General features: G+C 42.9%; 1 protein-coding gene across 2 annotated transcripts in view; it reads right to left on the reverse strand.

The window, feature by feature from the left end:
- The window catches only part of mms22l (MMS22-like, DNA repair protein), a 251378-nt gene that overhangs the window by 216041 nt on the left and 10248 nt on the right, over positions 1-25089 (reverse strand). Inside the window, exons 2-3 of one of the 2 annotated variants that reach the window (XM_073057520.1) lie at positions 21355-21546; positions 10520-10645 (exon numbers count right to left, since the gene is read on the reverse strand). In XM_073057520.1, coding sequence (XP_072913621.1) covers positions 10520-10645; positions 21355-21530 — 302 coding nt within the window. In that variant the 5' untranslated portion in view covers positions 21531-21546. The remainder of the gene's footprint in view (positions 1-10519; positions 10646-21354; positions 21547-25089) is intronic. The other variant, XM_073057519.1, reaches the window with a different exon arrangement.

Raw genomic sequence — 25089 nt, forward strand, 5'->3', positions numbered from 1 at the left:
CACCTTCACTTTCTCCATCCTCCCCCCCCCCCCCACCTTTTAAATCTATTCTTCATCAGCTTTCTCCAGTCCTGCTGAAGGGTCTCGGCCTGAAACGTCGACTGTACTCTTTCCCATAGATGCTGCCTGACCTGCCGAGTTCCTGCAGCATTTTGAGTGTGTTGCTCTGGATTTCCAGCATCTGCAGAATTCCTCTTGTTTGAGCTTCTCTATCCTGGTTGATGAGTCAACAGATTTCACCAATAAATGTCATGTTGTAGCATTTGTAAGATTTGTAAATGATGGTGAAATTCAAGAAAACTTTTTCTGTTGCAAAGCCCTGCCCAAAACAAGCAAGGGCCAAGATATATTTAATGTTTTGTCTTCCTATCTGGAAACAAAGGGTGTGTCTTGGAGGAATTATGTCGATTGGAGAACTGTGCAGATGCAACAGGAGTGTTCCCATACAGATCCAACAAAGCTTGAAAAAGCAGCAAGTTTTTCAACATGTGTCGTTGATTGGATAATTATGCAGGCACAACAGGAGTGTTTCTGCGCAGATCCAACAAAGAGCTTTTAATACCCAGTCTCAATAAGAGAGAGGTACCGCCTACCAGAGCAGCCATCATAGTAGTGGTTGTCGTCAGAGTAGTCTTGAGTCAGAGTGGAAAGGCTCTGGCTCAACAGGACTTCGGTGAGAGCAGGCAGAGGCAAGACAAGTTCATCCCTTATTTAACTCTAGTGGGTATACATACAGAGCCAGCGTTCTGCTCTGGGTGTCAGATCTGGAATTTCCGGGAGTCTTCCAGCCTCCCCAATGGCCACACCTGCACCAGGTGTGTCGAGATGAAGCTCCTCAGAGACCATGTTAGGGAATTGGAAATGCAGCTCAATGACCTTCGGCTTGTTAATTAAAGTGAGGCAGTGATATAGACTGGAGCTACAGGGAGGAAGTCATCCCAAGGCTACAGGAGACAGATAAATAGATGACTGTCTGGAGAGGAAGGTAGAATGTCAGAAGTGCAGAGCATCCCGGTGGCCATCCCCCTCAACAGATTGAAACATATAAGATTATTAAGGGATTGGACACACTGGAGGCAGGAAGCATATTCCCGCTGATGGGTGAGTCCAGAACTAGAGGCCACAGTTTAAGAATAAGGGGTAGGCCATTTAGAACAGAGATGCGGAAAAACTTTTTCACCCAGAGAGTGGTGGATATGTGGAATGCTCTGCCCCAGAAGGCAGTGGAGGCCAAGTCTCTGGATGCATTCAAGAGAGAGTTAGATAGAGCTCTTATAGATAGCGGGGACAAAGGATATGGGGAGAGGGCAGGAACGGGATACTGATTGTGTATGATCAGCCATGATCACAGTGAATGGCGGTGCTGGCTAGAAGGGCCGAATGACCTACTCCTGCACCTACTGTCTATTGTCTATAACAGTAAGTACTCCATTTTGAGTACTGTTGGGGGGCGATGACTTACCTGGGGGAAGCAACATCGGCCACGCCTCTGGCACTGAGTCTGGCCCTGTGGCTCAGAACAGTAGGGAACAGAAGAGGATGGCAGCAGTAGTAGGGGACTCTGTAGTCAGGGGAACAGCTAGGTGATTCTGTGGGCACCAAAAGGAAATATAGATGGTAGTTTGCCTCCCAGGTGCCAGGGTCTGAGATGTTTCTGGACACATCCACAATATCCTGAAAAGGGAGGGTGAGCAGCCAGAAGTCACGGAATATATTGGTACCAATGACATAGGAAGAAAAAGGGAGGAGGTCCTGAAAACAGAACACAGGGAGTTAGGGAAGAAGCTGAGAAGCAGAACTTCAAAGGTAGTAATCTCAGGACTGTTGTATATGCCACGCGGCAGCGAGGATAGGAATAGAATGAGGTGGCAGATAAATGTATGGCTGAAGAATTGGAGCAAGGGGCAGGGATTCAGATTTCTGCATAATTGGGACCTCACCTGGGGCAGGTGTGACCTATAAAAAAGAGATGGGTTGTACTTGAATCCAGTTCAGGTGCCTTGCCCGTTCGGCATGGGCAATCATGTCTCTCTATCCATCACGGTCCCTGACCCTCCGATGTTAGTTGTTGCCTCCCCATTTCTAACCATGATGTTAATCTACCTATCATTTTCACTCTCTGTCGGCCTCTGCTTCTTTTTCCTTCCAGCTTTCCAGTTGTAACTAAATGTTCTAATGTCCCTCTTCACATGTCCACAGAATTGTGATTGCTGTTTTCTGATTTTTTTTAAGTAATGTATGTTTTGTTTTCGTTCTCTGTAGAACTTCTTCGTGGGTTATCCTGTCCGTATATGATATGCATAGAATTCTTCTGAGGAACCACATCTCTGCTGCATTGATTCTTTTTCCCCATTGCATTTGTGATGGTCCATGACTCACAGCCACACATCAATATAGGAAGAATGTAGCAGCTGAGAGTTCTAAGGTGGATGTCAATTGCTATTTTCTTGTTTGTTAGGATGTTTCTCATTTCTGTAAATGCTGCTCTTGCCATTGCATTTCTTGCTTTTATGTCTGTTTCGCATTTGCCATCAGATGTTACTCATGATCCAAGGTACTTGAAGTTGTGAACTTGTTTTAGGATTTCATTTCACGATATGATCCTACAGTTTGGGATATCAGGTTTCTTTGATATTACCATTACTTCAGTTTTCTTTTTATTAAAGGTTAGGCCAAGTCTTTCGCTCTCTGTGTTGATGGTAGATACTTGTTTCTGTAAATTTACTTCACTGTTTGCTGTCAGTACTGTATCATCCGCATAACGGAGGTTGTTGATATTGTATCTTCCTGTACTTATTCCAGGCAGGTCTTGTAAGGTCCTCATGATGTTTTCACTATGCAGGGAGAACAGGTCTGGTGATAGAACACAACCCTGTCTGACTCCTTGCTTTATTTGCCAATACTCACCTATCCGTATGGCTGCACCTCGTTGCCAGTAGAGATTCCTGACTATTCTTAGATCTTTTCTGTCGATATTAATATCTTTAAGCATTTTCATGATGACTTGGTGTTTCACAGTGTCAAAGGCTTTTGTGTAGTCAATGAAACAGAAGTACATGTCTTGTTGTACTTCTGTTGACCTTTCGATAATACTCCTGAGAATATAAGCTGCGTTTGAAGTTTCCTTGCCTTCGACAAGGCCGTGCTGTTCTTCATGACCTCTGGTTTAATTTTGTTTCTTATTCTGAGCATGATGATTCTAAGTAGAATTTTTGCAAGGTGGCTCATTAAACTAATTGTTCTGTGTTGTCCACTCTGTTGCACCTGGCTTCTTTGGCAGTGCAATGAATACTGTCTTTAAAAGATCTTCTGGTACTTTGCCACTTTACCTTTGTTGTATATGCAAGTCAAGTCAAGTCGCTTTTATTGTCATTTCAACCATAATTGCTGGTACTGTACACAGTAAAAACAAAACAATGTTCCTCCAAGACTATGGTGCTACATGAAACAACACAAAACTACACTAGACCACCTGAAACAACACAAAACTACATTAGACTTCAAACCTACACGGGACTACATAAAGTGCACAAAACAGTGCAAGACAATACAATAATTAATAAACAAGACAATAGGCACAGTAAAAGGCAAATTACAATATAATAATAAATGATGTAAATGTAAACAATATTTTAGCAGGAATTAAGAAAGAAATGAGCAAAAATTGCAAAGGGAGTGGAGTGGTGTTGAATGTGTGTGTGCGCGTGTGCATGTGCTTGTGCGTGTGTAAACTGGTGTCAGACTAGACTCTGAGAAATGAGGAGTCTAATGGCTTGGGGGAAGAAACTGTTACACAGTCTGGTTGTGAGAGCCCGAATGCTTCTGTACCTATTCAGTAAGATTGTTAATTTCTCTACACCAAAATCTTCCAGCGTTTCATACAGTTCAACTGGAATGTTATCTGGTCCTGATGATTTCCCCTTTCGCAATTTCTTCATAGCATGTTCCACTTCTTCTTTCAGTATTGCTGGGCCCTCGTTGTTGTTGCCAATATCAAAGCTGTCCTCTCGTTCTTTGTCGTCGCATAGGTCTTTGATGTATTCTGACCATCTTTGCATTATTTTTCCTTTTTCCATAATTGTAGATTCGTCTTTTGCTTTTATACATCCTGTTGTTGCCCCGCTCTTCTTCTGATTTGTGACCTCCTTGATCTTGTCGTGCATATGTTTGCTGTTGTTGGTCTTCTACAATTGTTCTATTAACTCACATTTGTCCTTAAGCCACTTTTCTTTTGCTTCCTTGCACTCGGTTGTTCTCTGTGCATGCAAGGATACGTAGGCTTCTTCGTTTCCCTTACATTTTCTTCTTTGTTCCATAAGATTCAGAATTTCTTCTGTCATCCATTTCTTTTTACCTTTTTTCTGTTGTTTGGGAATCACCTCTTGTGCTGCTTGTGTTATGCTGTCTCTGAGGTTTTCCCATTGCTGTTCTATAATAGTGATGTTTTGTAGACCCTCAAATTTGTTATTGGGAATTCATTTTTGATGTCACTGTTTTTTCTTAAAAGTCCCAAATTCAGCTTTGGCTCTACTCTTGGTCTTCTAAGCTTTCTGAGTCTCAGGTACATCACGCTGACTATTGGTACGTGATCACTGTAGCAGTCTGCACCCATGTTTTGCATGATTTTAGAGCACTTCTATACCTTCTCCTTATAAGCAGGTAATCAATCTGGTTTCTGGTGTTATCCCCTGGGCTTTAACATGCCCATAGTTTTCTCGGGTGTTGCTTGAAGATGGTACTACCCATTATATAATCTTTTTCTGTGACCCATGCAGCTAGTCGTTCACCTCTCTCATTTCTCTCACCTGAATCTGAGGGGGACAAATATTCTTGCAGGCAGATTTATTAGAACAGTTGGGAGTGGTTTAAACTAATATGGCGATGGGGGGGGGGGGGGTGGGAACCAGTATGATGGAGCTGAGGATGAGCCAGCAGGTTTACAGGTAGATGATGGATGTGACATGAATATAAGGAAGGACAAGCCAGTGATTGGGTACAAATGCAGTCAGAGCAAAGAGTTAAATTGTACCACAGGGGCAAAATTCAAAAGGGCGAAGAATGCAGGACTGAAGGTGCTGTTTTAAATGCACATAGCATTCGGAATAAGGTGGACGAATTTGTGGCGCAATTAGAGATTGGTCAGTATGACACCGTAGGCATCACTAAATCGTGGCTGAAAGGACATAGTTGGGAGCTTAACATCAAAGGATACACTTTGTATCGAAAGGACAGATAGAAAGGCATAGGCGGTGGTGTGGCTCTGTTGGTAAGAGATGGAATTACATCTTTAGAATTAGATAACATAGGGTCAGAAAATATTGACTGTGGGTGGAGTTAAGAAATTGCTAGGGTAAAAAAAAATCATTATGGGAATCATATTTTGTCCTCCAAATAGTAGCCAAGATGTGGGATTGAAATTGCAAAGGGTACTGGAAAAGGCATGTAATAAGGGTAATGACACAATTGTAACGGAAAACTTCAATATGCAAGGGGATTGGGAAAATCACATTGGTGTCAGCTCGCAAGAGAGAGAATTTGTTTAATGCCTACGAGATGGCTTTTTAGAGAAGCTTGTACTTGAGCCTACTCGGGGAAAGGCCATCTTAGATTGGGTGTTGTGCAATAACCCAGATCTTATTAGGGAGCTTAATGCAATAGAACACTTAGGAGGCAGTGATCATAATATGATTGAATTCATACTTCAATTTGTGAGGGAGAAGCATATCCCACATGTATCAGTATCGCAATGGAATAAAGGGAATTACAGAGGCATGAGAGAGGAGCTTGCCCAGGTGGATTGGAGGAGATTTCTGGCGGGGATGACGGCGGAGCAGATATGGCTGAAGCTTCTGGGAATAGTTCACAAGGTGCAAGACAGATGTGTCCAACGGAAGTTGTTTTCAAATGGCAGGGCTAGGCAACCGTGGCTGAGAAAGGAAGTTCAGGACTGCATAAAAGCCAAGGAAAGGGCATATAAAGTAGCAAAAAGTGAGTGGGAAGTTGGATCATTGGGAAACTTTTAAAATCCAACAAAAGGCAACTAAACATGCTATAAGAAGGAACATAAATGAAATATGAGGGCAGACTAGCCAATAATATAAAAGAGGATACCAAAAGTTTTTTCAGTTATATAAAGAGTAAAATGGAGGCGAGAGCTGATATTGGACCACTGGAAAATAACATTGGTGAGATAGTATTGGGGGACAAAGAAATGGCAGATGAACTTATGGGTACTTTGCAACTATCTCCACTATGGAAGACTTTAGCAGTGTGCCAGAGGTTCATGAGTGTCAAGGAGCAGGAGTGAGTGTCATTGCTATTACAAAGGAAAAAGTGCTAGGCAAACTCAAAGGTCTTAAGGTAGATAAGTCACCTGGACCAGATGAACTATATTCCAGAGGCCTAAGAGGGTTTGCTGAAGAGATATCAGATGCTTTGATCATGATCTTTCAAGATTCACTTGATTCAGGCATGGGCTGGAAAATTGCAAATGTCACTCCACTCTTAAAGAAAAGAGGAAGGCAAAAGAAAGAAATTACAGGGCGATTAGCCTAAAATCAGTGGTTCAGAAAGTGTTGGAGTCTATTATTAAGAATGAGGTTTTGAGGTACTTGGAGACTAATGATAAAATAAGTCAAAATCAGCACGGTTTCTTTGAAGGGAAATCCTGCCTGACAAATCTGTTAAGTTCTTTGAGGAAGTAACAAGCAGGGTGGACAAAGGAGAGGCAGTGGATGTCATTTACTTGGATTTAAAATGGCATTTGATAAGGTGCCACACATGAGGCTACTTAACAAAGCAAAATCCTATGGTGTTACAGGAAAGATACTGGCATAGAGAGTGGAATGGCTGACCAGCAGGAGGCAGCGACTGGGAATAAAAAGGGCCTTTTCTAGTTGGCTGCCAGTGACTAGCATATCACTGGAATCCATATCAGGAATGGAATTGATAGCTTTGTGGCAAAGTTTGCAGATGACACAAAGATAGGTGGAGGGGTCTGTAGTACAGAGGAAGCAATGCGATTGCAGCAAGACTTTGACAAATTGGAAGAATGGGCAAAAAAGTGGCAGATGGAATACAGTGTTGGGGAGTGTATGATCATTCATTTTGGTAAAAGGACAATAGTGCAGATTAATATTTAAATGGGGGAGAATGTTCAAACATTGGAGGTGCAAAGGGACTTAGCAAGACTCCCAGAAGGTTAATCTACAGGTTGAGTCTGTAGTAAAGAAGGCAAATGTAATGTCAGCATTTATTTCAAGTGGAATAGAATATAAAAGCAAGGAGATACTGCTGAGTCTTTATAAGACACTAATCAGGCTGCATGGAGTATCGTCAACAGTCTTGGGCCTCATATCCCAGAAAGGATGTGTTGTAATTGGAGAGAGTCCAGAGGAAGTTCACGAGGATGATTCCGGGAACATATGAGGAGCATTTGGCAGCTTTGGGCCTGTACTCATTGGAATTTAGAAGGATGCGGGGGGATCTCATTTAAACCTACAGAATGTTGAAAAGACTAGATAGGGTGGATGTGGAGAGGATGTTTCCTATGGTGGGGGTACCCAGAATTAGAGAGCAAAACCTCAAAATTGAGGGATGACCTTTTTGAACAGAGGTAGGGTGGAAATCTTTTAGCCAGAAAGTAGTGAACCTATTGAATGCTGTGCTAGATTGCAGTGGAGGCTAAGTCCATAGGTATATATAAGACGGAAGTTTGTCATTTCCTGATCGGTCGGGGCATCAAAGGATATGGCGAGAAGGCAGGCATATGGGCTGTGGGAGCAGGATCAGCCATGTTGGAATAGCGGAGTAGACTCGAAGGGATGACTGGCCTTAATTCTGCTCCTATGTCTCATTGCATCTGTGCTGGTGGTGCCCCAGCAATGATTGGCGCCATGAGAGGCTTCGTTTCTCTTGTGAAAAAATAAAATCACAACACATTGCTTTCTTCACAGAGAGGTGCCGATGTCAAAAACTCTTGGAGATGAAATGAAAAAAGTTCTGGACGATGTGACAAAAGTGGTTAAGTTTATTAAGCAAAGACCAATTCACTTGAGAATGTTTAAAAACTGTGTGAAAACCTGGACAAAGAGCACACCAATCTCCTGCTACAAACAGAAATCCGGCGGCTTAGCAGAGGAAGAGTTTTCGACAGGGTGCTCGAGCTGAAAGGTGAATTGCAGGAGTACTTTCAAGAAAAGTCGGCCAGATTTTGCTGAGTGCTTTGAGGATGAAGAATGGCTGCAGAAACTAGCCTACTTAACAGACATTTTTCATCACATGAACCGTTGAATAAGTCTCTGCAAGGCCATGGAGAAAATGTTTTGACTTCAAGTTACAGGATTCTCGGATGTAAAAGGAAACTGAATCTTTGGAAAATTCATGTTGCAAAAGGAAATACTGAAAATGTTTCCTCTGCTGCTTGGGCTTGAGAGTGAGGAAGAATATTAGAAAGTCTGGAGTCGTATTGACAACCACCTGGAAGAACTGCAGAACAAAATTGAACAGCATTTTTCCTCTCTTTCAACACAAGTGTATGACTGGGTGAGGGACACTTCCTCTGAATTTTCTGCTCAGCCTGAGAACTTGACTTTGAGAGAAGAGAAACAACTTTGTGATTTGCAGTCTGATCATGTACTCAAGATGAGATTTAATGACATGCCCCCTGGACAAGCTCTGGATTTCTATGAAAGTAGAGTATCTTGTCATTCATAGGAAAGCAATCAACATTTTGTTGCAGTTTTCAACTTCTTACATGTGTGGGCAAGCTTTCTCTTGTTTAACAAGCATCAAGAGTATAGATAGAAATTGTCTCATTTCAGTTGAAGGTGAAATCGGTGTGCGCTTAGCTCAAGTTTGACCCATAACTGAGTATTTGTGCAGCAAAAAAACAAGCACAGGTTTCACATGATAAGCAGCCGTTGATCCCAGGGGATCATGGGTTTGCGCCTCTGGTGGAGGGTGCAAGCCTGGGCAGGAAGATTTGAAGAACCGGTTGTTGCCCATGCAGCAGGTTCCGCCTCTCCACGTCACTGATGTAGTCTGAAGGAAGGACAAGTGCCAATACAGCTTGGCATCAATGTCGTCGCAAAGGTTGCCAGGGTGAAGTTGTAAACAACATCAAATTGCCTAAGGGACACCGGCTCCAGATTTCTTCCTTGGGGTTTACTCCCAAAGCCTTTCCCATGAGTGGGTGTGGCCGCAAGGCAGCGGAGGTTTAAAATCAGAGGTCTCAAATACACGTAGTAGGAAAATGTTTTTTCAAAGTTTTGTATAAAATTGTGTGTTAGGCTAAATTTTTACTCATATTAGTTTTTTTGTAACTTTACTATTCAACATTGTCAATAAATTTTCATGTTGTAAATAGAATTAATAAAATCAATTTCTAACCTTTATCTAAATTAAATCTACCGAGCCTATCTTTAAAAAAATTAAATCCCATTTTGGCTTAAGCCAGTTACTTAACAGAAATTTGCTGTTTACCTTATGAGTTTTTAAAATTTATGAAAGGGAAAGAAAGTGTTTAATTTCAAGAAAGGTAAGCTAAGCTTAACTACCTGTACTTTTCAAGAAAGGTTGACTAAATATTCATTTTCTAATCAAAAGGCATTGACAATTATTTTTGGATTATTAAATCTACTGATCACACTAATGTACTGTGAGCTCTTGAGATAATAATTCTTACGCAGGGACTTTCCCAGAGACTTGAAAATTATTTCAAGGGTTCCTCCAGGGTTCCATAAAGAACACAATAAAAAACACAAAAATACAAATATAAAAGCAATCTTAGAAAAAACAATGTACAAGTAACTGTATGTTTATAAAGTTAAGCTAGGTAATGTGTATGTCGTGCTGGTTAAGGACAGTTAAAACTGCTTTTTAACATGTTAACTGCACTCGTTAAAATTAGCTTCAAGTAATTTTTCTACATTAAAAATTACAAGTGGAATCAGTTCTGCAGTGTTACTAATCCTTAAATAACAGAACCCACAATAATACCTACAATATTGCATACAATAATACAACACAAGCCATCCTGCAGATGCTGGAAATCCCAGAACAACACACAAAATGCTGGAAGAACTCAGCATGTCAGACAGCAACCATGGAAATGAATAGAGTCAAGGTTTCAGCTTGAGCTCTGCATCGGGACTGGAAAGGAAGGGGGAAGAACGCAGCATGGGGAGGGGGGTGGTGGGGGAATGAGTACAAGCCAGAAGGTGATAGGTGAGGGGAATGTGGGTGAGTGGGGCAGGGAGATGGGAACATGTGGAGCTGGGAGGTGATAGATGGAAAAGGTAAAGTGCTGAAGAAGGAATCTGATAGGAGAAAGTGAATCATAGGAGAAAGGGATGGAGAGTGACACTCGAGGAAGGTGAAAGGCTGGTGAAGAGAAGGGAAAAGAGGGGAACAATAAAACAATCCGATATTCAGAATATTTTTGGTAATATAATAGATTCTACACATTCTTTCAAGTCATATGAAGATTTAATCAGACCTGTATTTCAAGCACATATACCTCAGTAAGCCAAACAGAAGATGTGGTGATTCGACAAGCGCCATTTCAGTCACCCACTGAAAGCCAAATATATCCACTGTGTCAGCTCCAAAGCCCATAGGGGAAGGATCCAATCTTAGAAGCAACCTTAAAAGAACATATGGTATTAATTTTAACATCCAGCAGATTAGTAAAAATATATTTGGGGTATCAAATCATGATCATGTTTCAGAAAAGTGACAGCAAAACCGATTTAGTAACTGTCAAACAGGTTTCCTTGAAAGTTCAAAGCCACTCTGGTAATTAAAATGCACTTTCCTGCAGTGAATAATTAGAATAAATCTTTATGATACTTAAACAGGGACACGGGAACAGTCATCACTGGGCAGTAATCCATTGGACAAAATTGCCTGTCTCTTTCTAAACACAGCCGTTCTCTTTTCATCATCTTAACTTCAGTTCAGACAGATTCCACAATGGGAAGCTGTCATGTTTCGAACTGACTCATTCCAAAAAAACAGCAGCATTATTTACTCAATGTTTTCAACTGAGGCCCTTCATTAGGAGGGCGTGAAACCTCCAATGCACAGCATTGCAAGAAGCTGCTCAGGGTTGTAGACTCAAAGTTCAAAGTGTGTAGACCTTATATAATCATCAAGAGATTCATCTTCATGCAGACAGCCACAAAACAAACAAACACAACAGAACCCATGGAAAACACAAAGGCAGCAGGCAGACATCAAATGTGTGATAAACATTTGTACCAATATGCTCTTCCTGCAAACACTGCCTCAAACTGTCACCTTGATAGAGTCAGACCAGGGCTCAGCAGATGTACCACAATTTCCTCACACCTGTCTTTCGACCGAGGTTAGTCAAGAAGGAAAATGCAATGTTGTCCTTCATTGCTAGCCAGATTGAATTTAAGAGCAGAGAGGTTATTCGGAAATCTACTGGAGTACTGTGTGCAGTCTGGTCTCCTGACTTCAGGAAAGATATACTATCATAAGAACATAAGAAATAGGAGCAGGAGTAGGCCATTGAGCCTGCCCCGCCATTCAATATTATCACGGCTGATCTGTCCGTAAACTCAGCTCCCTTTACCTGCCTTCTCTCCATCATCCTTAATTCCCCTACTATGTAAAAATCTACCTACCGTAGATTTCGCACTACAGAGCGCACCTGATTAAAAGCCGCTGGCTCTAATTTTAGAAAGAAAATCAATTTTGTACTTGTACAAGCCGCACCGGATTTTAGGCCGCAGGTGTCCCACGTTGTAATATGAGATATTTACACAGAAAGATACTACACGTGAGGATTTTTTAACTTTTAATTAAATCCATATGGTAACATAAACAAATACATATTGCAAATGCTTTTTTTCGAACCGTGCCTCTAACACGGCTACTTTTAAATATACATACGTATCGGTAACACACAAATTATGTTGCGTATACTTTTTTACTGAACAGTGCACGAACAACATTCCAATATCTCCTTAGGACTGGTAAAAAAAATATATACTGCAGCCTACCAGGAAAAGTTATTGATCGCCTTTAACTTAAAAGCAGCGTTTTCGATCGGGTCTAATGCCGCTCCCCCCCACCTTCCCGTTTATCGCAAACCGGTATTTCCCACAAGACGCGGCGAAACCGGATGTGACGTCATAGTATCCCGGGATGTAGTACTTCTAACTTTAACTAGAAAATACTAACAAATGAATTACTAAGCGAAAATATTATAAACTAAATAACTGCCATAAAGGCAGCACAATGCTTTTCTTCAAGTGTTTTCCATGTTGATGAGGGTGAGTACAAATGACTGATTTACAATAATTTAATTGTGAAAGTGCGCTTGATTTATCGTACAATTTCATTGGACCTCTGTGAACTACTCATCAATTTTATTGGTCTACTGTTACGAGGCAAAATGTTTTTGGCGGCATGAAAAAAAATCATGCATTAGCCGCACCGTAGTAAAGGCCGCAGTGTTCAAAGCTGTTCAAAATGTGGGAAAAAAGTAGCGGCTTATAATCCGACATCTACGGTAACTGTATCTTAAATATATTTAGTGAAGAAGCCTCAACTGCTTCCCTTGGCAAAGAATTCCACAGATTTACCACTCCTTGAGAAAAACAGTTTCTCCTCATCTCCGTCCTAAATCTTCTCCCCTGAATCTTGAAGCAATGTCCCCTAGTTCTAGTCTCACCTACCAATGGAAATAACTTTCCTACTTCTATCTTATCTTCAAAATTTTCAAAATTTTGTATGTTTCTATAAGATCCCCTCTCATTTTTCTGAATTCTAGGGAGTATAGTACCAGGCGACTCAATCTCTCCTCACAGGTTAACCCCTTCATCTCTGGGATTAACCTGGTGAACCTCCTCTGCACTGCCTCCAAAGCCAGTATATCCTTCCTCAAGTATGGAGACCAAAACTCTACACAGTACCCCAGGTGCGGCCTCACCAGTACCCTGTATAGTTGCAGCATGACCTCCCTACTCTTGAATTCAATCCCTCTAGCAATGAAGGCCAACATTCTGTTTGCCTTCTTAATAACCTGTTGTACCTGCAAGCCAACTTTTTTGTGATTCATGAACAAGCACTCCCAAGTCCCTCTGCACAACAGCATGCTGCAATCTTTCACCATTTAAATAATAATCTGCTCTTCTATTATTCCTTCCAAAGTGGATGATCTTGCATTTACCAACGTTGTATTCCATCTGCCAGACCTTGGCCCACTCACTTAACCCATCTATATCCCTCTGCAGACTCTCCACATCCTCTGTACAATTTGCTTTTCCACTCAGTTTAGTGTCAACAAATTTTACTATGCTACACTCAGTCCTCTCTTCCAAATCATCAATGTAAATAGTAAACAACTGCGGGCCCAGCACCAACCCCTGCAGTACCCTACTCACCACTGTCTGGCAACCAGAGAAACACCCATTTATACCAACTCTCTGCCTTCTATCAGTTAACCAATCCACTATCCATGCCAATACACTTCCTCCAACTCCATGCATCCATATCTTACTTATAAGTCTCTTGTGCAGCACCTAATCGAACGCCTTCTGGAAATCCAAGTATATGACATCCACCTGTTCTTCTCTATCCACTGCACTCATTATGTCCTCAAAGAACTCCAGTAAGTTTGTCAAACAGGACCAGCCCTTTCTGAATCCATGCTGTGTCTGTTGAATGGAACCACTCCTTTCTAAATGTTTCGCTATTTCTTCCTTAATTACAGCTTCAAGCATTTTCCTCTTGGAGGCGCTGCAGAGGAGGTTCACCGGACTGATTCCAGAGATAAAGGGGTTAAGCTATGAGGAGAGATTGAGTCGCCTGGGATTGTACTTGCTGGAATTCAGAATAAGAGGGGTTCTCAGAATCAGAACCAGGTTTACTATCACTGGCATGTTGTGAAATTTCTCATTATGTGGCAGCAGAACAATACAAAATATAATAATAGAAACTGTGAATTACAGTAAAAGTACGAAACCCTCTAACCAGGGCCCGTACACCAACTTGGCTTCTTAGCTGAATTTGCTAACAGCCATGTGACTCAGCAGTCAGAAGACCTCCTTTCACAAGCAATACACACCTAGGGGGTCGGTATGATTTTGGAATGTTCCGATTAGATGACCGTTGAATTGAGCGAATGCTGTGTAAATACTGCCCATACAGTTATTGGTAACACAGAAATGACAGATCGTACACCAGTATAAAATTATAAATAAAGTATATTTACCAGATTTTCAACTTTACCAAACACTTGATCAATTGCACTTGCCAAAAGCATCTTCCAGAGCTTGCAGGTAATTAGCTGACATGGCTAACAAATTTTCTGCCTGGAGGAACCTCACTGTACCAGCTGCCGGGCCTTTCGGTTCTTCATTGGACGTGGCATCAAAGGTTCCGGGGAGAAGGCCACGGAGTGGGGTTGAGGGGTAAAAAGGATCAGGCATGTTTGAATTGCGGAGCAGACCTGATGGGCCAAATGGCCTAATTCTGCTACTATGCCTTATGGTCTTAAGCTCTCTATCAGTCTATATTTTTTCATATTACCTGAGCACTGCCATTCATCTTGTAAATGAGATGTCCGCTCAGCCCAGGCCTCATATTCTTCTTCCCCATCGGGTGTGGGCTTAACCCCAGAAACACTCCCAGCCTGCAATAACTTTGGCTCTCCACAGATATACTTCTGCACTTATCAGCCAGTGATGTAATAGACAAAACAAGCTCAGACTTTAAATCAACCAACGAAGGACTCACTAAACCTTTCACATCAGACAACTCCGCAGAAATGAGAGCAACTGGTCTTTAAAGTCTCTGCCCTCAGTGACGGGAAACTTGACTTCCAATTCGGCACCCTTGGCTACACTCCCTCCTTCTCTGAAAGTATGGACGGCCCGAGGCCGCACCTCTCCGGGGACTCCAAGCAGATCCACTGCCGTCACATTCTCTCTAGTCTCTACTAGAGATATCTCTACTAAAACAACATCTTTGCCGTCGCTTGGTCAAACTGCTGTTCCATGCTCGTAATTTGCCCTACTATTTCAATAATAGTATTCAATAATAGGGTTCAATAAAACCCTAACCAAGAGTTCAGATGGGCTGTAGATATCCACCCTGCTCAGAACACAAGCATTAGCTACGAGTAATCTATTTGAATCGCACCAATGCTTAATCCCTGCGGCATCCATAACCATGTATCTTAATCACTAACACCGGCTTAGACACAAAGCCACTTATTCAATTCTTAGAGCAATTACACAGAATTCAACAAATTCCATCTGGGATATTAATCCCCACCGTGAAACCCCTTTTAACGGGCAACTTTAGAGATGCAGCTCATTAGCCCCTCGCTAACAGCAGTGAGAAAATCACCTTTCTTAAACTCCTTTTATCTAGGATGGATATGACTTGGGTCCTGCCAAACCCGTGAGGTTGTGATGCTTCACCCACCCAAACCTGGCCTGTGTGAATACTGTGTAAATATTGCCCCCACGCAACTGGCCATCTGCAAGAAAAACAGCTCATACACTGCTCACATAAAGAAAGTATATTTTACAAATGTAAACTTTATCGAACAGTTAGTAAGAAAAAGAAACAGTGAGGAGTGGTGTTCCACAGGGACCTGTTCTGGGACCACTCCTCTTTCTGATTTTGTTCCACAGGGACCTGTTCTGGGACCACTCCTCTTTCTGATTTTGTTCCACAGGGACCTGTTCTGGGACCACTCCTCTTTCTGATTTTGTTCCACAGGGACCTGTTCTGGGACCACTCCTCTTTCTGATTTTGTTCCACAGGGACCTGTTCTGGGACCACTCCTCTTTCTGATTTTGTTCCACAGGGACCTGTTCTGGGACCACTCCTCTTTCTGATTTTGTTCCACAGGGACCTGTTCTGGGACCACTCCTCTTTCTGATTTTGTTCCACAGGGACCTGTTCTGGGACCACTCCTCTTTCTGATTTTTATAAATGACCTGGATAAGGAAGTAGAAGGGGGCGGAGGGTTAGTAAGTTTTCTGATGACACAAAGGTTGAGGGTGTCATGAATACTCTGGAAGGTTGTCAGAGTTTACAATCAATAGGACGCAGAACTGGGCTAAGAAGTGGCAGATGGAGTTCAGCCCAGATAAGTGTGAAGTGATTCATTTCGGTAGGTCAAATTTGAAGACAAAATATAGTATTAAGACTCTGGGCAGTGTGGAGGATCAGAAAGATCTTGGGGTCTGTGTCCATAGGACACTCAAAGCTGCTGTGCAGGTTGACAGTGTTGTTAAGAAGGTGTATGGTGTAATGGCATTCATCAACAGTGGGTACTAGCCTAGAAAGTACCCAGGACATCTTCAGGGAGCAATGTCTCAAAAAGGCAGTGCTCATTATTAAGGACCTCCAGCACCCAGGGCATGCCCTTTTCTCACTGTTACCATCAGGTAGGAGGTACAGAAGTCTGAAGGCACACACTCAGTGATTCAGGAACAGCTTCTTCCCCTCTGTCATCCGATTCCTAAATGGACATTGAATCCTTGGACACTACCTCACTTTTTGTTTAAATATACAGTATTTCAAGTCAAATCAAGTCACTTTTTCTTGTCATTTCAACCATAACTGCTGGTACTATACACAGCAAAAAGAGATAACGTTTTTCAGGATCACAGTGCTACATAAAACAGTACAAAAACTACATTGAACTACGTAAAAACAACACAGAAAAAACTACACTAGACTACAGACCTACCCAGGACTGCATAAAGTACACAAAACAGTGCAGGCATTACAATAAATAGTAAACAAGACAATAGGGCAGTAAGTTGGTGTCAGTCCAGACTCTGGGTATTAAGGAGTCTGATGACTTGGGGGAAGAAACTGTTACATAGTTTGGTCGTGAGAGCCCGATTGCGGTGCCTTTTCCCAGATGGCAGGAGGGAGAAGAGTTTGTATGAGGGGTGCGTGGGGTCCTTCATAATGCTGTTTGCTTTGCGGATGCAGCGTGTGATGTAAATGTCTGTAATGGCGGGAAGACAGACCCCGATGATCTTCTCAGCTGACCTCACTATCCGCTGCAGGGTCTTGCGATTGTTCTGATTTTTGCACATTTTTAAATCTATTCAATATACGTATACGGTAATTGATTTATTTATTATTATTTTTAGAAACATAGAAAACCTACAGCACAATACAGGCCCTTCTGCCCACAAAGCTGTGCTAAACATGTCCTTATCTGAGACATCACCTCTATTTTTCTGAGCTTCATATACCTATCAAGAGTCTCTTAAAAGACCCTATCGTATCCGCCTCCACCACTGTCACCAGCAGCCCGTTCCATGCACTCACCACTCTTTGCGTAAAAAACTTACCCCTGACATTTCCTCTGTACCATTTTATTTCTCTTCTATATTATGTATTGCATTGAACTGCTGCTGCTAAGTTAACAAATTTCACGTCACATGCTGGTGATAATAAACCTGATTCTGATTGAGTTCAGGAGCCATGAGGTAATGGTAGAGCTATATAAGATGTTGGTCAGATCCAACTTGCAGTACTGTGTTCAGTTCTGGTCACCTCACTACAGGAAGGATGTGAATACTATAGAGAGAGTGCAGAGATTTACAAGGATGGTGCCTGGATTGGAGAGCATGCCTTATGACAATAGGTTGAGTGAACTTGGCCTTTTCTCCTAGGAGTGTCGGAAGATGAGAGGTGTATAAAGTGACGAGAGGCATTAATCATGTGGATAGCCAGAGGCTTTTTCCCAGGGCTGAAAAGCTAACATGAGAGGGCATAGTTTTAAGGTGCTTGGAAGTAGATATAGAGGGGATGTCAGGGTTAAGATTTTGACATACAGAGTGGTGGATGTGTGGAATGCACTGCCGACGACGGTGGTAGAGGTGGACACAATAGGGTCTTTTAAGAGACTCTTAGATAGGTGCATGGAGCCTAGAAAAATACAAGGCTGTGTTATAGGGAAATTCTAGGCGGTTTCTAGAGTAGGTTACATGGTCGGCACAACATTGTGGGCCGAAGGGCCTGTAACGTGCTGTAGATTTCTATGTTTTATGTTCCATAAAGGGAAAAAATGAAAAGGGTCCATCACAGTTAACCCAGTCCAAATGTGCGCATAAGCTGGACATCTCGAAGTTGTCTTTAACCCACACGCTGGACCCACAGTTTAAGTGAAAACCCACACCACGTTCTGAATGTCACTCAAAATCCACCTGGAACACCAAGGAGTATTGGTCCTTCCGCCTAGAAGCCATTCATCTGCACAAAGCACCTTGTGCAACAGGGATGGATCCTCAGCCAACCTCCTCCTGTCTTCTCCCAGCTTCAACTCACACCAGTGTCCCGTCACAAAAACCCAGCGTTCTCTAGAACCTTCTCCCAATTCCACCATCCTGACTGGCTGACACAACATTCTTAAGTTGAACAACAAAGCCCCTTTTCTTAGCTCAAACCCCAACAGAATGAGAGCAGAACAGAATGCTCCTACAGAGGTGCTGAAATGAAATACCTACAGCATTGCAGTAAAAAATCTTAACCAGGGCGTTACGGCAGTAATGAAAAGAAGTTATAACCTAGGTGATGATGGTCTTTAATGATAGATGCTGCCTTTTTGAGGCATCGTTCCTTGAAGATGTCCAAGATGCTGGGGAGACTATTTACCATGATGGAGCTGACAGAATGTACAACTTTCTACAGCTTATTTCGATCCTGTGCAATGCCCCCCCTCCCCACACCAGACGTGACGCAGCCAGTGATGCAACCATGCTTTCCATGGTGCATCTGTAGAAATTTATAAGTGTCTTTGGCAACATATCGAATCTTTTCAAACTCCTAATGAAGTACAGCCACTGTTATGCCTTCATAGCTGGATCGATATGTTGGGTCCAAAATAGATCCTCAGAGATCTTGACACCCAAGAACTTGAAATTGAGCACCCTTTCCATTTCTGATCCCTCTATGAGGACTGGTGTGTGTTCCTTCGTCCTATCCTTTCTGAAGTCCACAACCAGCTCTTTGGTCTTAATGGCATTGAGTGCAAGGTTGTTACTGTGACACCACTCAACCAGCTGATCTACCTCACTCCTGTACACTTTCTTGTCACCATCTGAAATTCTGCTAACAACAGTTGCATCATCAGCAAATTTACAGACTGCATTTGAGTGGCGCCTTGCCACACAGTCATGGGGGTGGAAAAAGTAGAGCTCTGGGCTAAGCACTCATCCTTGAGGTACATCAGTGTCAGCAATCTGCACAGATTGTGGTCTTCTGTTTAGGAAGTCGATAATCCACTTGCAGATGGAGGTAGAGGACCAGGTTTTGAAGCTTTTTCGTCAGAACTGCAGGAAGGATTGTGTTAAACACTGAGCTGTTGTCAATAATCAGCAGCCTGATGTAAGTATTAGTAGTGTCCAGGTGATTTAAGAAGCACCAGTGAAATCGCATCCACTGCAGACCTATTGTGGTGATAGGCAAGTTGCAGTGGGTCCAGGTCCGTGGTCAGAAAGGAGTTAGTTCTAGCCATAACCAACCTCTCAAAGCATTTCAACATGTACTTGCTACTGGATGATACTTGATAAGGCAGCTCACTCTGCTCTTCTTGGGCACTGGTATGCTTGCTGCCCTTTTGAAGCAAGTGGGAACTTCTGACTGTAGCCATAAGTGATTGAAAATGCCTTTGAACACACTGCCAGTTGGTTGGCACAGGTTTTCAGGTGCACCATAGGGGCCTGTCACCTTGAGAGGGTTCATCTTCTTGAAAAACATTCTGATGTCGAAGTCTGAGACAGGGATCACAGGGTCTCTTGATACTGCGAAGATCCTCATAGCTGTAGCTTATCGAAAAATGTAAAATTATGAAGGATCGAAAAGACAGAGGCAGGCAGGTTGTTTCCACTGGTAGTGAGACCAAAACGAGGGGATATCACATCAAGATACAGGAGAGTAGGTTTACAACAGCGATTAGAAGAAACTGCTTTTCCCAGCGAGTAGTGAATCTGTGGAATTCTCTACCCAGGAAAGCAGTAGAGGTTCCTCAGTAAATATACTTAAGACAAAGTTAAGTAGATAGACTTTTGCATATCAGGGGAATTAATGGTTCTGGGGAAATGGCTGAGCTGAGTTCATGGCCAGATCAGCTGTGATCTTATTGAACAGTGTAGATGACCAACCCCTGCTCTTACTTCTTATAAGACCATAAGATATAGGAGCAGAATTAGGCCATTCATTCAGTCCACTGAGTCTCCTTCACCACTTGATCCAGGCTGATCCATTTCCCTTTCAACACCAATCTCCTGCCTTCTCCCCGCAATATAACTGTTACGGTCTATGTTTGTGACATTATTAGAAAACCATTGGGCAAAAGAGCAGAAATAGGCCATTCAGCCCATTGAATCTGCTCTGCTTTTCCCCTTCCCAACCCCATTCTCTTGCCTTTTGCCTGTAACTTTTGATGCCCTGACTAATCAAGAACATATCAAACTCCACTTTAAATATCCCCAAAGACCCGTCTTCCACAGTCGTCTGTGGCAACAAATTCCAGATTCACCAGCCTCTGGCCATAGAAATTCTTTATCTCCATTCTAAATGGACGCTCATCCATTCTGAAGCTATGTCCTGTGGTCCTAGACTCCTCCACTATAGGTAACATCTTCTCCATATCCACTCTGCCTAGGTTTTTCAACATTCCCCCCCGCCCCTCCATTTTTCTAAACTCCAGTGAGTACAGGCCCAGAGTCATCAAACACTCCTCATATCATAACCCTTTCAATCCCAGAATCATTGTCGTGAACCTCCTCTGAAGCCTCTCCAACGTCAGCACGTGACCCAAAGCTGTTCACAATACTCCAAGCGAGGCCTCAGCATCACAATATACAAACCCTCTCAAAAGGAATGCCAGCCGTGCATTTGCCTTCCTTACCACTGACTCAACATGCAAATTAACCTGCTGAGAATCCTGCACGTGGACTCCCAAGTCCCTTTACACCACAGATTTTTGAATTTTCTCCCCATTTAGAAAATAGTCTGTGTTTTTGTTCCTTCTACTAAAGTGCATGACCATGCACTTCCCAACACAATATTCCATCTGCCACTTTGCTGCCCATTCTCATGTTCTTTTGATGTCAAATCAGTCACATGGCTGCTGATTACTCCTGTTCTCCGGGCTTCAGTGAATACTCATGAAGTGATAACTCAAAGAAAACTCATCAGATGATACCGCAGGAAATATGGTCTGATCAAGATGAATAAATAAGGTTATTGTTATGTAATTATCCACAATTTGAGAACCTTCATCCAGCAGAAATGTAACAATACTAGCTGCACAATACCAGTTTCGATAATACGTACCTGTTTAGTGATCCACTTGCCAGATAGCCTTGAGGAGAAAAGGGTTTCACTGCATCGCATTGTCCCAAGGTACAGGAGAAGCAGGGGGGTCTGCAGCACTGCATGTCTGTCTCCATTCCCTCCATTTCGCAAGGAGAGACAGGAGGGGTCAGAGATCCTCCAAATTCATCATCCATTTTCCTGGAAAACACACTGCCGTGAATTGTTTCAGCCACAGGTTCATAAAACTGTTTTTTTAAATCATAAACCGTATCTAAGAAAGGATGTGCTGGCACTTGAGAAGGTCCAGAGGAGGTTCACAAGAATGAAAGAGTTATTGTAAGAAGAGCGTTTGATGGTTCTGGAGTTTGGAAGAATAAGGTTGGATCCCATGGAAAACTATTAAATACATATTGAAAGGCCTGGATAGAGTGAGCATGGAGAGGATGTTTCCTATAATTGGGGAGTCTAGGACCAGAGGGTGAAGCCTCAGAATAGAGGGACATCCATTTAGAATGGAGACGAGGAGGAATTTCTTTAGCCAGAGGGTGGTGAATCTGTGGAGTTTGCTGCCACAGATGTCTGTGCAGGCCAGGTCATGGGTATACTTAAAGCAGAAGTTGATATGCTCTTGATGAGTCAGGGTGTCAAAGGTTACAGGTAAAAGACAAGAAAATGGGGTTGAAAGGGAAAATAAATCAACCATGATTGAATAGCGGAGAAGACTCGATGGCTGAATGGCCTAATTCTGCTCCTATGCCTGATGGACTTCTAATGTCACAAACATAGACTAATAACGACAAACTTCTGCAAAATTAGCAGAAATGAAAATGAGAAAATATTCACGAAAAATGTTGGTTGCTTTCCAGAGCATACTTACTGATACTAAAGTTCTGATCAGTGAATATGCTCAAATACTCTAGCCTACAATTTCAGTACTGTACTCTAGAGAACTAAGGTACAGTACTGATAAGACAAAAACAGGCAAGTGCCTCAGTAACAATCACCTTCGCCATAAAACCAAATTAGACCTATCTTTAAATCTTATGCATATTATGGTGCATGTTATCCATTATACGTGTATGTCACCCATGACCAACCCCCCCCCCCACCTTTAGCTGCCCTTCATTAATATTCATATTAATTTTCTGTCTCTCTATCAACTCTGGCACCAACAAACTATCGCTCTACTACATAAGTCCAGCGATCATACACAGGATATATATCCCTGCCCTAGTATAAAACCATGCCTTGATGGGATATGTGCTCATGCTTTAGAACTGATTGCGTGAGTACTGCAGCACAACACTTTACAGGGCCAGCAACCCGAGTTCAATTCCTCTGCTGTCTGTAAGAAGTTAGAAAATTCTTCCCAAGACATGTACTTTCTCCAGGTGCTTCGGTTTCCTCCCATATTCCAGAGGTAAGGGTTAGTAAGTTCCAGGAAATCTGCAGATGCTGGAAATTCCAGCAACACACACAAAATGCTGGTGGAACGCAGCAGGCCAGGCAGCATCTATAGGAAGAAGTACGGTCGATGTTTCGGGCCAAGACTCTTCATCAGGACTAACTGAAAGAAAAGATAGTGAGAGATTTGAATGTAGGAAGGGAGGGGAAAATGCGAAATGATAGAAGACAGGAGCAGGAGGGATGAAGCTAAGAGCTGGAAAGGTGATTGGCAAAAGGGATAAACAGCTGGAGAAGGGAAAGGATCATGGGATGGGAGGCCGAGGGAGAAAGAAAGGTGGAGGGGAGCACCGGAGGGGGACAGAGAACAGGCAAGGAGTGATTGTGAGAGGGGCAGAGAGAGCAAAAGAGAAAAAATGGGGGGGGGGAATAAATGAATAAATAAGGGATGGGGTAAGAAGGGGAGGAGAGCATTAACAGAAGTTAGAGAAATCAAAGTTCATGCCATCAGGTTGGAGGCTATCCAGACGGAATATAAGGTGTTGTTCCTCCAACCTGAATGTGGCTTCGTCTTGACAATAGAGGCCATGGATTGACATATCAGAATGGGAATGGGACATCGAATTAAAATGTGTGGCCACTGGGAGATCCTACTTTCTCTGGCGGACAGAGCGTAGGTGTTCAGCGAAACGGTCTCCCCATCTGCGTCAGGTCTCACCAATATATAGAAGGTCGCACCGGGAGCACTGGACGCAGTATACCACACCAGCCGATTCACAGGTGAAGTAGGACCCAAGCTTTTTGTTGACTTTGTGGAACAGTCCATGTTCCAAGCCTGTACAGGTATCTGTCCCCCACTTTTCCTTCATTACATCGACAACTGCATTGGTGCTGCCCCCTGCATGCATGCTGAGCTCACTGACTTCATTAATTTTGCCTCCAACTTTCACCCTGCCCTCAAATTTACCTGGTCCATTTCCAACACCTTCCTCCCCTTCTGTGATCTTTCTGTCTCCATCTCTGGAGATGGCTTATCTACTGATATCTACTATAAGCCTACGGACTCTCACAATTACCTGGACTATTCCTCTTCCCAGCCTGTCTCTTGCAAAAATGTTATCCCCTTCTCACAATTCCTCCGTCTCCGCCACACCTGCTCTCAGGATGAGGCTTTTTATTCCAGGATGAAGGAGATGTTTTTCTTTTTTAAAGAAAGGGGCTACCCTTCTTCCACCATCAACTCTGCTCTCAAAGACATCTCTCCCAATTCACACACGTCTGCCCTCACCCCATCTGCCCACCACGCCACTTGGGATAGGGTTCCCCTTGTCCTCACCTATCACCCCACCAGCCTCCGGGTCCAACATATAATTCTCCGTAACTTCCACCACCTCCAACAGGATCCCAATACCAAGCACATCTTTCTCTCCCCCCGCTTTCTGCTTTCCGCAGGGATCGCCCCCTACGTCAGTGGTCCCCAACCACCGGGCCGCAAAGCATGTGCTACCGGGACACGAGGAAACGATATGATTTGGCGATATGAAATGATATGTCATCTGCAACTTTCCTCATTCCCTGTCACACCCACTGCTGAACTTGAATGCATGTGAGGTCATTACGCACACAAAGTCATTACCCACACAAGGTCATCCGCGCCTAACGCCACGGATCACTGGTTGACCTAGGCTTTGCAGAGGACATTTACCAGGATGCTGCCTGGTTTAGAGGGCTGTGCTATTATGAGAGGCTGAATAAACTTGGATTGTTTTCTCTGAAGCAACGGAGGCTGAGGGGAGATCTGACAGAGGTTTACAAGATTATGAGGCATAGATAGAGTAGACAGGGAATATCTGTTCCCCAGATACCAGAGGACATGAACTGAAGGTGGGAGGGTTAATTTCAAGGGAGATGTGAGTGGCAAGTTTTTTTATTCAGAGTGTCGTGAATATCTGGAATGGTGGTAGAGGCAAATACATTGGAGGCTTTTAAGAGATGTTTGGATAGGCACTTGGATGTAAGGAAGATGGAGGGATATGGCCATGGTGTAAATAGGAGGGATTAGCGTTGGAGTGTTTTTGATTTGCTTTTTAGCTGGTTTGGCACAACAGTGAGGGCCGAATGGCCTGCTCCTGGATTGTACCTATCCTCACAAATCAAGGTTTAAGAACAGCTTCTTCCCCTCTGTTATTAGACTTCTGAAAGGTTTATCAACCCACGTTACTCCCTTCTTTGCACAATTCTCTAATTTAAACTAATTTTACACCCTTGCACTGTACTCACGCCACTAAACAAATATTATGATATACAGAGCAAACTGGAGGAAATCTGCAGATGCTGGAAATTCAAACA

This window comes from Hemitrygon akajei, chromosome 9, assembly GCF_048418815.1.
Source record: "Hemitrygon akajei chromosome 9, sHemAka1.3, whole genome shotgun sequence".
NCBI classification, from domain to species: Eukaryota; Metazoa; Chordata; class Chondrichthyes; order Myliobatiformes; family Dasyatidae; genus Hemitrygon; species Hemitrygon akajei.